We start from the raw sequence: 15039 nt of genomic DNA on the forward strand, positions 1-15039 counted from the left end.
TCCAAAATACTAACCATCTGGTTTGTTGATTCCCATACCAAATGCTACCTGGAAATGCAAGTGAAGGTATTAAAATGGTAAACCGACATTAAGCAAATAAAGATCTGAGAATTGCAGTCATACTTACTGTACCAATGATAACTTGCAACTTGTTATTGCTCCATCTGTGTTATCAAACATATTAAAAAGACTCAGAATGTCAATGTTTGAAAGAAAAGGCAGCATCACAAAAATATTAAAGTGTTCACCAATTCGGAATAAGCCAACAAAATCCATTTCTATCTAAACTTCCAAAAAATAATATACTTATTAAAGAGAGACCCACACAAAAACAAAATTATCCAATCCATGAAAGGAACTATGGTTGATGGGGAACCTAACTGGCAGCCACCTTTGAAGATTTATAAGAGGTGAGGAAAGGCTGATTCCAGGGTTCAAGCATTAATTTGGGATGTTTTCGGATGGTGGAGATCTCTCTTGGGACCTTGCTTAGTCTAAGTCGAATTGAGTCTTACTTTATTGTTTATTTGAGCTGGATCAATTTTAATTAAGTTCAACCGGAATAAGGGCAAACTGGTAATTTCCAAATTTTCTTCACCAAAGCACGAGTCTTATATTAAGTTTTGAGTTCTTTTTCTATTTGGTTCTAACTTCTTCTTAACTATTTTTATTTGCTATTTGAAGTCCTAGTCTCTTTAGGTTATTTATAAAGGCTTCATTGTAATCAGTAACACTCATAGAGAGAGTGAATTTTAAAAGAATTATGACAGCTTATTTTACGCTTTGCCTTTGAGAGTGTTTGTTTAGGGTTTATCTTTCTTTGTTTCTCATTCTATTCACTCTTTTAAACCAAACAACAACTGACTCATCAAGATCCAATCTTTTTATTGATTGGCCCAACCCACACCATTAAATATCAAAGTCTATTTAAGAACCCTTCAAGATTTGATCAGAAACCTTAATTTAGTACTGAATTTTTAAAGATCCTACATCGATTGTCCTCTTATTATACTGTCTAATATTATGCAAATGACAGCCTAGATACTGAGTAATTATAGTCTGAACAAAATGCAAGACTGTCTTGCACATAAATAAGCTGCTAATGGTTACATGCTTGCAACCAAACTTTTGATGTGCTTGCCCTCTGAATTAAAATTATACCTAGTCGTCAACATGAGATTTTAATCCCTCAAATACCAAAGATTGGACTGCCCTGAAGCCTTTCCAGCAGACAAAATGATACTTGATATACTATTTTTCCCTTCAAATGGAGGTCCATTGAAACTTCTATAGCACAAACTATGCAGACAAGACGCAATTTACACTGGAAAATTCAAAACTGTTTAGCTTTAAACTGCAAGACTTGGGTGCACAAGATAGAGCTCACAATTGATTCACAACCCCACCCCACATCTCCCTACCCCAATCCCCAGTTTTATCCTGCCAAGACAAAGACATTCAATTCCACATAAGGAGTTTTCTGGGAAACTAAGAAATTTAAAATAATGGTGAAACTGTCCCACAACTAGCTGCAGAATGCTCAATTAACACATTGCAAATTTTAAAAAAAAAATTTTGGATTGGTAACGTACACACCCACCTGATGGGTCTTAAGTGGCCGTTTGGTTCAGCTATTTGGACCCAAAATGCACGATGGCATTTTCAAATAGTGACTTTTAGTATTTGGCATAGTTTTCACAACCTGCGTTTTGGGACCGAAAAGGTATTTTTTTGCGTTTTTGCATTGGACCCTCGGAGTAACAATACCAAAACGCAAGCTAAACAAGTCTCTTTACTGTTGGATATTTATTGTCTTCTTCTGAAACTGCCCTTACTTTTTTTTCAAAAATCCAATTTTAACCTCCATTTAAACGGCAAAAACAACTCCTTTTCTGCCTTTGTAAGAGAATCTCAAATCCTCTGTATTTGTCAGTGACCATTCAAGCAAATATTTTTTTGTCAATCGCAAGGTAGCTGGTGAGTCTGTTTCCCTTTCTTCTTCATAGATGCACAGCACAATAGATCAACCATAGAGGAGTGAGTTGGTACCGTGATGGGGAGAAGCGGACTGCAAGAGAGAGAGCACGATGGCAACAGAAGACGATGAGAGAGAGAGAAAAACAGGGATGGAGATCTATTACATCTATAAAGGAAATAAGAAATAAGGTAAGAGAAAAATTGAAGAAGAAAGAACGAAGAAGGTAGGAAAAGAAATGAAGATTTTAGAAAATTGGTGAAGAAAACATGTGGAAGAGAATAAAATGGAGAAGATTGGAGGAGATTACTTAAAAAAATAAACAAATAAAAAAGACATGGACAGGAAAAATAGATTGAAAAAAAAAAAAGTGTTGGTTTGGTGGAGAGTGACGTGGTGTGTGTTTAATTTAAAACAATGTTAAGACCACAAAATTACATACTTTTGTCACAACTTGTCACATGACAAGCTGTGAGTTGTGGAAGTGTGGACCCGCATGGACCCACCACTTTTTCTTCACTACTCACAACTTGCCATAATACGTGACGAGTTGTGGCAAAAGTTGTGTAACTTTTGGTGGTCCTAGCATTTTTCTTAACAAAAACCTTTGTTGATAGACCTAATGAAATTAGGAAAAATTTACTTAGGATTGTAAAACCTCCCAACCCAATCTATGTACAACCCTAATCATTTTGTGCTCCATGATGATAAAAAATTAAAGAATTAATTACTATTGCAATTCACATGACCTCACCCTCCACCTTACTTTTACAAGAGGAGGAGGTGCCATTAGAGATAGAGCTCGTTAACCACTTAACACATTGTAATTCACAACATTTTATATTAAAACATTGACTTTACCGCATATGTACTTTCTCACGAGCATTTGCATCCATATCTGCATGATAATAATCAGCTGAAATTCCTCTCTCTCGTAGCTCCTTTGCAATCTGCAATTCTCGACGGCATACGAAAGACATAAATAATCTATTTTCAGTCAAATAACTCAAAGCTGCAGTTTCATATTGATGACATAAGGACTGACATATATTCATGCATAATGCAAAATGTAAACATATTTCTCTGAAATAAAAATAAAATAATTATAAAAAATAAAAAATAAAAATCTTACACTAACTTATCAGAACCCAACCAGTTTGGAATGTAATGATGCTGTGAGTTTATTTGGACAATAGGACATTAAAAAAAATAGGCAATTTTTTATATATATAATCCATTAAAATAAATAAATAAGTAAAGCAAAGGGATGCTAACCAAATACATGGGGTGTATGCAAGGAGCAAAGCAAAAACATACAACAAAAAATTAATGAAAGCTCAAGGAATCCAAGAACTCAAGAAAGTCTGCAATAGAAGACGTAAGAGATGTCGAAGTCCATTCATATATGGTCTACAAAAATAAGTATTTCAGCTTCAACAACAGTAGGATTTAGGGATGAAACAAAAAAGATAATCTAAGATTTAGATTGTTGTTCCAGGGCTGTGAACAGTTACCCATGAAAAGTGTTTTGGCTCTCTATAAGCATTGTTGGGGATATTTGATGGATGGGTGGTTTAGGGTTTGAAATTTTGGATTTTAGGGTTTAAAAGGTTACAAACCAATGTGTGTTTGCAAGGTTTTAAGTTATTGGGTATTTAAGAAAGGAAAAGAAAAACAGTAAACTTCTAGGGATCACGCCTAGGATTTCCTAGGCATCACACCTTCGAGAAGGTTGTATCAAACAATGCTTCATGGCCTCTAAAATTTAGAAACTTAATCCTCTTTCTGAATAGAAAGCATTACATCCATATGATAGAAGACCAATACCTGCTCCACTCCTAGTGGGACATGAGAATTGGACTCCTTGGGCTTTTACTAGTAAGCCCAAACTAAATAACTAAACTCAAAATAAGACTATTAGGACAACCCATCTCTAAAAACCAAAAAATTATACACTGGTCATAACACCTAAAATTAAAATTAAAATGATATTAGCTTGCTACTTGCGTCATTCTCTCCTGGTAGAGAAAACTTGCCCTTGAGTTTTAAAGTGTTGAAGTAAGAGAAATCTTGGTTTCTTGAAGTACATCCTTGACTTAAAATAAAATGATCAAATTTTAATTTCCTTTTATTTCTGCATCTTAAGCAGCAATGATGATAATGATACACTCACTAATCCACTTAAACCATTAAACTTTTCAGTATGACAAAATCAATATCTTGAAAAAGTTAGTGCAGGCAACAGAACCTTTCTTTGATATGCAACATGAACTGGGAATAAGACGCTTCGGCCTCCATACTCTTTGCCTTTCCCTTGCGTTTTTTATACTCTTGTTTCTTCAATTTCAACTTCATTAGTAGCTTCCACCTCTTTAGAGTCTTTGTTTCATTAAAAGATCTTCTTTAGTTGCAACTTTGACTATATTGAGAATGGCAATTGAGACTAATTTCCAAACTTCCAATCCTTGAACAAATGGCATGATGTAGGCAAAGGAAAGCCAATCTTAGTTTTATATTTTATTTGATTTTGTGTCGGGAAATTTTGTAATTTCCTAAATTCTAGACATGGGCTGTACTAATAGTCCATTAGGTCTTATTTTGGGTTTTATTCAAGTCTAGTTATTTAGTTGGGCTAAGTAGAAAAAGCCTAAGGAGTTCAAGTGTTATTAGGGTTTTAAGAAATCCTATTTCAACTAGGAAAAGGTATGAGACTTCTATTTAAAGGGTTGTAATGCTTTCTACTGGGGGAGGAAAAATATATTTTCAGACTTTAGAGCTAAGAAGCTTTGTCTACAATTACGAACGGTTACGGTTCGTGTGATGCCAAGGAATTTATCTTTTCTTTACTTTTCTGTTCACAGCCACCCAAATCTTGATTTTTCTCCTTTGTTTCATCCCCAAACGGCCAAACCCTACTAATCCTTGTGCCCTTCAAAAACCTATAACCCCTATTATTTTCCAGTCTTTTCCCCCACCAAAACCTAACCCTAAACCCTCAAAACCCAATTGCTACCAGATCTGCCCCAAGTGTTCTAAATCTAATTTTGTATGCCCCCTTGTCCTACATCATGGCACCTTAGACATTGATCATTTTATCATGTTTTCTTTGATTGTGACTTTAAGTTCCCACTATTTGTTCACATGCATCTTCAGCTCAAAATGTCCAATATTACTCACAAGATAACTTGTGCATTTGACAAAGTTAATGGAGAACTAATGCATATGACATAAGGACTTCAATAAATCTTTCAAAGAGAAATTAGTACTATCCTGGGATGGCTTAGTTGGAACTTGAGGAATTTCTCTAGGCTGGTCAGCTGCTGGTTTGGTAGCTTCTGTTGCTACAACAGAAATTTTAGGGAAATGTTCTTTGCCTTTATCTTGAAACTTCTCTTTGTCAAATTCAAGGAATCTATGAAATTCAAGAAGCCCTCGATCGAAAAATCCATGGCCAGCAAAGTCAAATCAAATAAATTCTACACTGGTAATAATTTCAACTTCATGCACTTAATTTATGCCCCTCAAAAAACCCTGCATTCCACTCCCTCCAAGGCAACACGAGACATAATGGGACAAACCACCATAACCCCCCCCCCCCCTCCCCGAGTACCTCTACCACCAAATTGTTTCTTCTAGAACTGAAAAAATTCTCAACATATTGAATATCGTAGACAACATCTCCCAAGCTATAGCATAATGTAAAAACAAATGACTGACATCCTCCCATGGCTTTTACACATGAAGCACCACTCCGTAAAAATAATTCCCCACTTCCTTAAATTATAAATTGTCAAGACTCTCAAGAAAAGAAAGCAACCCTCGACAGAACATGGCTTTCCAAATACATTTCCATGGGAACTCTTCCTGTCACCCCTTCAATACACAGTATAACTCTTCATTGGAAAACTTTGTTCATTGAAGGGGTCCACACCAACTTGTCAGCGTTCCCATTCTGGACCTTTGTGATGTAAAGATCCTCCAGCATCTGTTCCACTAGATCCACTTCCCAATCATGTACTACACAGAAACATTGGGGTCCAATAACACTTATCATTCCGGATTTCTACATGATAGGCCACTCCAACAGCTCTATCTCTTGCAATGTGAAACAAAGTGGGATATCTCCACTTAAGGGTAGTCTAAGGGTAGTCTTCCCTTGCCATACATCAAGCCAAAACCTAGATTGGGTTCCATTTCCAGCATCAAATCTAATAAACCGTTCAAATTGAGTCCAACCACTCCTAATATGCATCCACAATACCACCACCAATAGCCTCCTAACCTCACATGTACACCATAACTCACTACCGGACCAATACTTCATCTCTATTACCCATCTCCAAAATACTGTATCTTCGAACACATATAGCCACAACCATTAGCCAATAAGGCTTGGTTAAATAGCATTAACTTCTTAATTCCCAAACCCCAAGATAAAGAGGAGTAGAACAATTATTCTCATTATCCAAGTGAAATTTGAATTCATCCCCCAAACCCACCCCAGAGGGAATCCCTTTGGAATTTTTCCATCCAATTTGCCATGCCCGCGAGTAAAAGGGTAAAGAGTAAGAAATATGTGGGAAGGCCAGATAACATACTCTTACTTAGAGTGAGCCAACGCCCTTTAGACAGGTGCATTCTTTTCTACCCAACCAACCTCATTTGCATACATTCTAAGATGGATTCCAAATAGCTCTTGCTTTGAAAGTGAAAGTAGCACACAGGGGTAATACTAGATATTTTGTTAGGAGAGAAGAGATACCAAACCCAAGAATTCCTGCCAAATCCTCAATATTGTGTACCTCCCCAACTGGCACTATTTCTGATTTTCCAAATTATTCCACAGGCCTAACTGCCTCAAAACAAATGAGAATGCACCTCAAAAGGCAAATATGTGGCACTATTTTTATTTTTCTAATATTTATATAAGAAACAACTTATTTGGAATAAGATATTCTAACTCAAATTTAGATGGAAATAATTGAAAAAGATAAAAGGCAATTATTTATTATTATTTTTTTATGAAAAGGAGAAAAGCAAATTCATAACACACAATTAAGAATATAAAAATTAAAAATAGCTCTACCCTTAAATTAGAGGAATATAATTAATTTTTTGTCTAACCACTAAAGCAAAAGGTTCAAATTTTTAACTATTTTAAAGTTATGTACTTTCTCTTTCTAACTTGTAATATAATTGAAGTCAATCCCTAAATATACATGGACCATATCACCATAAGATAATTTCTTGCAAAATGTTTCAAAATGCACTGCGCGTCATCAGCTAGTACTAGTTACATGTAGGAAAAATAAAAAGGGTATCTTGAACTTGCATTCTTAAATTTTGTTGAAAACACAATCCTTTCAAGATTTCATTATTTGTATTTGTTTTACCATTATTTTTAACAATTGTGGCAATAAAAAATCTTACATGAGCAACTTGCACAAAAGCTATCTAAAACACCTCTTAATCTGATATAAAACAGGTAAGAAACAATTTCAAATCAAGTTATAACGGCGGTTAATGAACACAATACTGGAAGGGAAGAAAAGGTAGAAGACACAGACCTGTTCACATTCCTTTCTAGAAAAGCAATAAACTATCCCAGACTCATTATTTGAATAAGATTCTTGGATGAATTCGGCAATTTCATCAATCACCACCTTACCAACTGATGACTTTTGCCGCACCTATAGTTCAAGACAATATGATATGTCATAAATTATTAATTCAGAAATATTGAAGGCAATATGTAAACAAATACACCCACTAAAAACTATACCATATAAAAGAGATTTGGCCTATTGACTGTGCTGACAAATTTAATACATTTTGGAATGTGCAGCATATCCATCAGATCAGTTTGGACCTTCTGTGTTGCAGTTGCCTGAAAAACATATGACAGAGACATAAACTTACATAAACAATGGCGTATTAGAAATTAGGAATTGAAACTTTGGATTTTTTTTCTTTAATGATGACAAAAAAAAAAAAAAAAAGAAACAATGAAGACATACAGTCAAAGCAACCAAAGGAACATTAGGAAACTGAGTCTTGAGGATGCCAAGATTCTTATAGTCAGGTCGAAAGTCATGACCCCACTGACTACAACAATGTGCCTCCTGCAAAGTAAACCATATAATACACAACAAAGAGTTGCACAGTTTAGAATATATATGACTTAGAAAACACCATGGTAAAGGTGTAATATCGATAAAGGGTATGACCTCGTAGTCTTTTGTCAAATTTTGAAGCATTGGTATCACAAGATAAACATTACAATATGTTAAAAATGGCAATACTAACAATGTCTATCATATGATGTAGAATATGTTACACACAATTAATATAATCAACCCACCATCAACTAATTTTACAATTTAAAGAAAATTGAATCAAACTATTGCCTTCCACATGCTTGGATTAAGTGAAGGAATATAAACAATGTTTTACTTCTCCACTTATAGTGCTCACCCAAATATGCACATGCATACATACTAAGACACAAACACATATACATGTACACATTATAAGCTTTGTTATGCCATAAAAGGATATACCTTTGCTTTTATGTTTTATATTGTCTATGGTTTAGCGAACACAGTTCTTGCGGGCAGGGTCATGTATCTAGGGTTTACTCAACGGGGTGTGTGCACGAATTGGCCTTGCCCTGAAGCTTGTCATCAAAAAAAAAAAATTCTATAGATTATACCCGAGCCTATGATGGAACAATTTTCTAGAAAATACTACTACCTCTAGTGTAAGTCATCCAAGTCCATAAGGAACATGCTAATGTAGCAAACCGCCAAATCAACAACTTTTGACAGTCAGGAAAAAGATGGTAACAATATGCCTTGTCTAGAATCAAGTCAGAAGATCATGTTGAAAAACCATTAACTTACATCAACTGCAATTAGAGAGAGACGGCCAGCATGATGACACTTCTCAAGTTTTGACATAAATCTTTTACTCTTTGATATCTTTTCTGGTGTGACATACAATATTTTGAGATCTCCTTCACCCTTTTCAAGCGCCCTGTATATGAACTTCCCATCTTCCTTGCTAGTAGTTGACGTCAACATATGTGCTGGAATGCCTAAAGCAGTCAAACCCATCACCTGGAGTAGCAGTTGCAAAAGATGCTCTTATAGTTGTACGGGAGTTTTTCAAGTAGCAGTAGCAGAATCAGTAGAAAGCAGAATAATATATATATTAACAGGCACCTGATCCTGTATTAAAGAAAGCAAAGGACTGACAACAAGAGCAACTCCATCACGAAGAACAGCTGGAAGCTGGTAACACAGGCTTTTGCCACCACCTGCAGCCATAATCACTAGGACATCTCTTCCACTCAAGATTGAATTAATGATCTGGTATCAATTGACAATCAATTAATAAAAAATCAATACATAAAGATGGGAGAGCACATTTTAAAGTTATAAACACCAGGAATACAAATTTATGAATCCTAACATGCACTGATATTCTTTACTTCAGAAATTCATTAGAATGCATACTACTGCTATGAAATAAATAAAGAAAGAAAACAAACATCAGTGGAATTTTGAAGTAAATAATTATTGGAGTTAAGAAATTAGCATATAAAAACTGTAGAAGCCAAGAGGTATGGGCAATACCAGTGACAGTTTAAGAAGAAATTGTGATAGCATCATATCATTATTAGAGACACTATCAATAAAAGGAGATATGACTCACTTTGTATATTTGTTTCTTTTTTATTATTACGCACAGACTCACTTCAGTTCATCTGTAGTTAAGACAAGGGAGAGATATCTGTGGTTTAAGCTCACCAACACTAATTGTAGGCAGTCCCTACTCTTTGAATTAGACCTACACCACATCGCAGTGCATTCTCCCACTTCTACCAATGTTTCCATGTTACAGCTCTAGAAATTTATTTTAATTTTTCTTCCTTTGTTTCGTTTTTCCTTTTCACTTTTTGTTAAAGGCAAGATGGTTCTTGTGCACTTGGGTGTCTTTCTAAAATTTCAAATCCTTTCAAACTCAAAAAGCTTTCAGAGGGGAGATGTGAGAAAGCAATCAGGAGCTTCTATACCTGATGCTGCCGTGGAAGACTAATTTGTCATGTGTGAAGTCCAATTGAAGCATACAGTTTTAAAAGTCTAGTTACAAGTATACAAGGCATTAAACAGTTTTTAATTTGGGATATTATTTTAACCTATCTAAAAAATGTTTTTGATTTAGGTTATTAATTAAATCTATCTAAAAAATTTTGGGTTTATTTTACGACTTATGGTCAGCTTTGTATTCATGGGCAAACCATAATTCCAACAACTCCTTCAAATCAAGGGTATTTTGTTAATTTAATTGAGTTTAGGATTTAGTAGAAGATTCTAAGTATCTTGGTTTTATTTCTTTGAGCCCAAGCTAACCTTTCATTACCTTATTAGGGCTTTGTTTACTAATCAAAATAGGAATTCTATTAAAAAGAAAACTTAAGATTGAAAGAGTCTATATAAGGGTGTTGTTGTACGCAAATAAGAGGGAGAATTTTAATATTAAGTGCTTTGAGTATCGAGGCATGTCAGCCTTATTTTGTTCTTTTTCTCCTTTTCTTTTCTCTCTTTCTTTTCTCTTTGATATTTTGTCACTATTCACGTCAATCTTAATACAAACTGTTCTTGCTAAGTTTCCTGTGTGGCATCAATGCTACCTTTCATGAGTACTGTTCATAGATTGTACTTATAAAAATAATATATATATATAAAGACTACTGTTCATAGATTGTGGATAGATTCGATTGAGTTTCTTCCAACCTCTTTTGCAGCCCTAAATCAATTCTTTCCATTCCCTACTAAAACCTAAGTCATTCTTGAATTGTAACCCTTCTTTCTAAAGGTTCTAAACCCTAAATCCACAATTCCCTTAACCCTAAGCCTACCACAAACACACATAAGACAAATTGTCCAATTTGTTTCTTCCACCAATCACTTAACAAAATTTATTGTTTCAAATAATAGTGACTAACTCAGAAATAAAGTCCAGTTTAAGCCTTTTTCTCAAGAATATGAAGGAATAAGAAAAACACTAAAATCATTTGAATGAGAAGGTGATTTCAGTGGATGCAAAATTAGAAGAATTATCGAATATACAGGAAAATTTGGATAAGTTCAAGCTTCTATTCTGGAAAAAATATTTGATAGAACAGCTAATTCTCAAGAAATTAAATATTTTACATTAGGCCCAAGTTTATCCCCATCTTGGAAAATATTGCACACATTGCCCCTTCAAAATCTTATGGGTTTAGCCCTACGATTAGCTTCCAGAACTACCTCAATCAGGTAGTGGTTCAATGCATCAAAGCATTACATTAAAGCGAGAGACTCAACCTTACAATTCACCACAAGTCCATTTCAAGAATGGCCAAAAGTATATACAACAAGGACAAAGAAGACCACAGAAAAGCAAGGTGATTATGAAGTTGATCAACAAAATGTCAAGACCATGGAAGATAATAATGTTATTCTATAGGTCAAATCAAGAAGAATTTTAGGTTGGAAAACCTTCCAACCATTGATTTCATCATTTCAAATGAATCTAATGATAGGTAAGGGGAAAAAAAGTGTTATCCTATTGATGGGATGGTGCAAGGTTTAGTTATGATTTTATACTTCAACACTTTAAAACTCAAGGCCGACTTGTTTCCAGCCCAAGGAGAATGTTGTAGCCATAGAAGACTAGTTTCTGATCTTTTGGAATTTTGTCCATTCAAGATTTATTTTATATTTTATTTAATAAGTAATAGATTTTATTGCAATGAAATTACCTCATGACTAATACAAAACACAAATTAGGCTAAATAATTGCTAGCAAAGAATAACAAGTAGAAAAAAACCAAATGAGCAAACTCTACAAGGGTACCACTATTATTGAGATCCATGACAGTTGAATATCCACAGTCATCCAAGAAAGAAAGCTTCAATTGCACTACCACATCATCAAAAGTACAAGAGTTTCACTCCCTCCACAAAAAGTCGTTTTTTTTAAGTTGTGTTTTTTAACTTAAGGGGCTCTTAAAGCTCTTTAGAATAATTGCCAAATGTTTGGAAAATTTTACAAAATAGCTAATAAGGTTTCGTCTTTTAAACTCAATATTAGACGGGCTAATTATGTCATTGTTCATGTCACTATTCATGCTACAATTCACATGAGATGTTCATAAATTGTGCGTAGATTCAATTTCGGTTTCTTCTCATGCCTTTTACAGCCCAAAATCAAATCTTTTCCATTACCTACTAACCCTAGTCATTATTAAACCATAACCCTTTCTAAACCTTAAATCCACAATTCTCCTAACCCCTATCACAATCACTCATGGACAAATCCTATGTTAATACCATCCACTTCTACAGAAGAAATGCCAAATACAAAAATCAGGGGGCCACTAAAAGAAGTCTGAATTAGGATTACCCTTCTTTTCACTCAAAAATAAATAGGATCATAGAAGTTGCAGAACACAAACTATGTAACAAAAATAAATCTGCCCAAAAGGGAACTTACCTCCCTTTGATTTGCGCGATATGCAGATATGCCAAAAACATTGAACCTCATGTCATCAGCTTCAGAATCCCACTCAAATGGCCCAGACCAGTTTTCAACAGTAGACGAAGCACCATCTGTAACAGGGTCTCCTAATCCTTTACATGCTTCCAACAGGGCCTTTAGTTCAGACTGTCTATCATACAACTTCTCTTGCTGCTCAAGCAACATATTTACTTGGTCTGAAAAATAACAGAGATCAAACCCACAATGTAACATCAAGATAGTACAAAAGTACTATATCAGTAATAATCAGCAGATATAAGGAATCAATCCATGCACAATGAGATGAATGACATTCTTTGAGAAAATTAAGGGAATATTTCAACTATCTACGAAAGATGCTCTTGTGATGTGTATCTTACTTTTGTTCTCTATACTCGATTTGAGTGTCATGGTTCTTATGCAGAAAATGTTGGGATTTGTTTGCTAAGAGTGTAAAGTATTGTTTAAAACACTGTACATAACCTGATAGTGAAAATAAGTCATTTTAGGCTAAAAAAACAGACCATAACTACCATATGAGTTGAACTAACTAGGCAGATGAGAATTGCACCATAAAGCCTATGGGCATAAGAGAATTATTTAACAAGATACTCTCTCTCTCTCTCTCTCTCTCCGTTTTGATAAATAATTATTTTAAGGGCCAAATTGGAAGATAATCTTTTTCCGTTTGATAAATGATTATTTTAAGGACCATAAACAACATACTCAAGCCTACAAATCCAAAACAACGAGGTCAATGACCTCATTGAATGTCAGACCTGAACACAATTGCAAAAGAAAATAAAATCATTTTTTGTCAGCAGCCTCCTTTAATTCATTAAAGGACCAAAATATGGCCCTAAAGCCATTTCAGGATTGAAGTAGCAGAAATATTTTGATTGCAACGATTACAATATATCTTGCTTATTATCAAATTTTCATATATTCCAAAACAAGCAACAACATGCCTTAGTCCCAAATTTTTTGGAGTCAGTTATAGGTCCTCAACATATTAGTCAAGGTCGGCCACTTGTGTATTCTTTTCCACCATTCTATTCTATCCAAAGTCATACTATCTATTACTTCTTTAATCGACATGTCCTTTGGTACTACTTCTAACATTACTTTTTGGTCTTCCTCTACCTCTCTTTGTTCTCTCAACTTGAATCAACTAAATCTTTTTCACTAGAGTAATAATCACTCTCCTCCAAAAATGACCAAACAATCTCAATAGACCCTCCCTCGTCTTTTCATAAATAAGGTCTCGCCTATCTTTAAGCAAATATCCTTATTTAGAATCCTATCTTTCCATGTATTTCTACTTATTCATCTTAACATTTTCATTTCAACTACATTCATTTCATGAATATTGCTTCTTAACAGTTTTCTCCCTTAGCATCCCCAATTAACTCCTCTTCTTTTTTCTTTTTTCTTTTTTCTTTCTTTTTTTAATGTCTCCATCCTCTCTTATTTTTTAAAATAAAAAAAATAAAAGTAATTTATGTGCAAGTCTTTGAAGTACAAACATGGAGACTTAAGCCAAAATGCAATATCAGGCCGAAGTGAATGCGAGCACCATTAATGTACTCTCCTTAGAAGATTTTTGAAATCCAGCACAATTTGAAGAATAAACAAGCAAAACGGGTTTGTGGCGTTCTTCTTCAACTCAATGTAGTTGTCCTCAATTTAATAATCCTACTCCTTGGCAACCTCATTTGCAATTAGATATCTTCTTGATAACTACTGTGTTTCACTAAATTAAACTTTCACAAAACTTACCATTTCTCCACAAAACTTACCCTATAGCCAATAACTTTTTTTAAATCTAAGAAGAAATCACACTTTTAATTTCTACATATCAGTTCTAACAATATATATATATATATATAAATATATATTGTGAATCAAAATTTTGGAGGCAATAATAAAATAAAGAAAAGAATGGAACCTTGGACATCTTGAATCTCAACCTCTACTTGAAGCAGCTCCGCTAATATCTCACCAGTGTCCATTCCCAGTGGGTAAAAAATAGCAACCCTAAGAGTCCAAGATTACAATTATGAATTTAAAAAAAAAAATAATAATTCATGAAAATACAAACTAACATCCATCAATTGTTAACAAATTATCAACGAAAGAAAAGATACAAAAATATATTGCTTTTGACGATTTTCATTGTCAATGCGTTCAGATTTTTGTTTGTTAAAAATAAAAAATGATAATCCTATATAATCATAGCAGTAGAAGCAATCCCCCACTCCATCAAACATAAGGAAACTGAATAAGAGAGAGAGAGAGAGAGAGAGAGAGAGAGAGAGAGAGAGAGACCAGAGAGGAGTAAGCAGGGCGGTGGCTTCGAGAAGTGGCAAGCTCCGACTGTTAATTTCGTGCCACAGTCCCGATTTTTTTTTTTTATGTTTTGAAATTTGAAATTTGAAATCAATCCATCCTGGGGTTGAAAAGCCAGGTCTAGTTAGTTTTTGTTGGAATATTTATGC

General features: G+C 34.4%; 1 protein-coding gene across 4 annotated transcripts in view; it reads right to left on the reverse strand.

Moving 5' to 3' along the window:
• LOC126708009 (ATP-dependent DNA helicase Q-like 2) overlaps positions 1-15039 on the reverse strand; it is a 28425-nt gene extending 13386 nt beyond the window's left edge. For all 4 annotated transcript variants that reach the window (XR_007649169.1, XM_050407803.1, XM_050407806.1 and 1 more), the window contains exons 1-11: positions 14870-15039; positions 14490-14578; positions 12518-12738; positions 9199-9345; positions 8878-9093; positions 7993-8097; positions 7758-7862; positions 7543-7665; positions 2837-2925; positions 128-164; positions 15-48 (exon numbers count right to left, since the gene is read on the reverse strand). Coding sequence is in view for 3 of the 4 variants with exons in the window: in XM_050407803.1 (XP_050263760.1) it covers positions 15-48; positions 128-164; positions 2837-2925; positions 7543-7665; positions 7758-7862; positions 7993-8097; positions 8878-9093; positions 9199-9345; positions 12518-12738; positions 14490-14553 (1141 nt within the window). In the remaining variant the exon portion in view is untranslated. The remainder of the gene's footprint in view (positions 1-14; positions 49-127; positions 165-2836; positions 2926-7542; positions 7666-7757; positions 7863-7992; positions 8098-8877; positions 9094-9198; positions 9346-12517; positions 12739-14489; positions 14579-14869) is intronic.

This window comes from Quercus robur, chromosome 12 (assembly GCF_932294415.1).
Source record: "Quercus robur chromosome 12, dhQueRobu3.1, whole genome shotgun sequence".
Taxonomy (NCBI): domain Eukaryota; kingdom Viridiplantae; phylum Streptophyta; class Magnoliopsida; order Fagales; family Fagaceae; genus Quercus; species Quercus robur.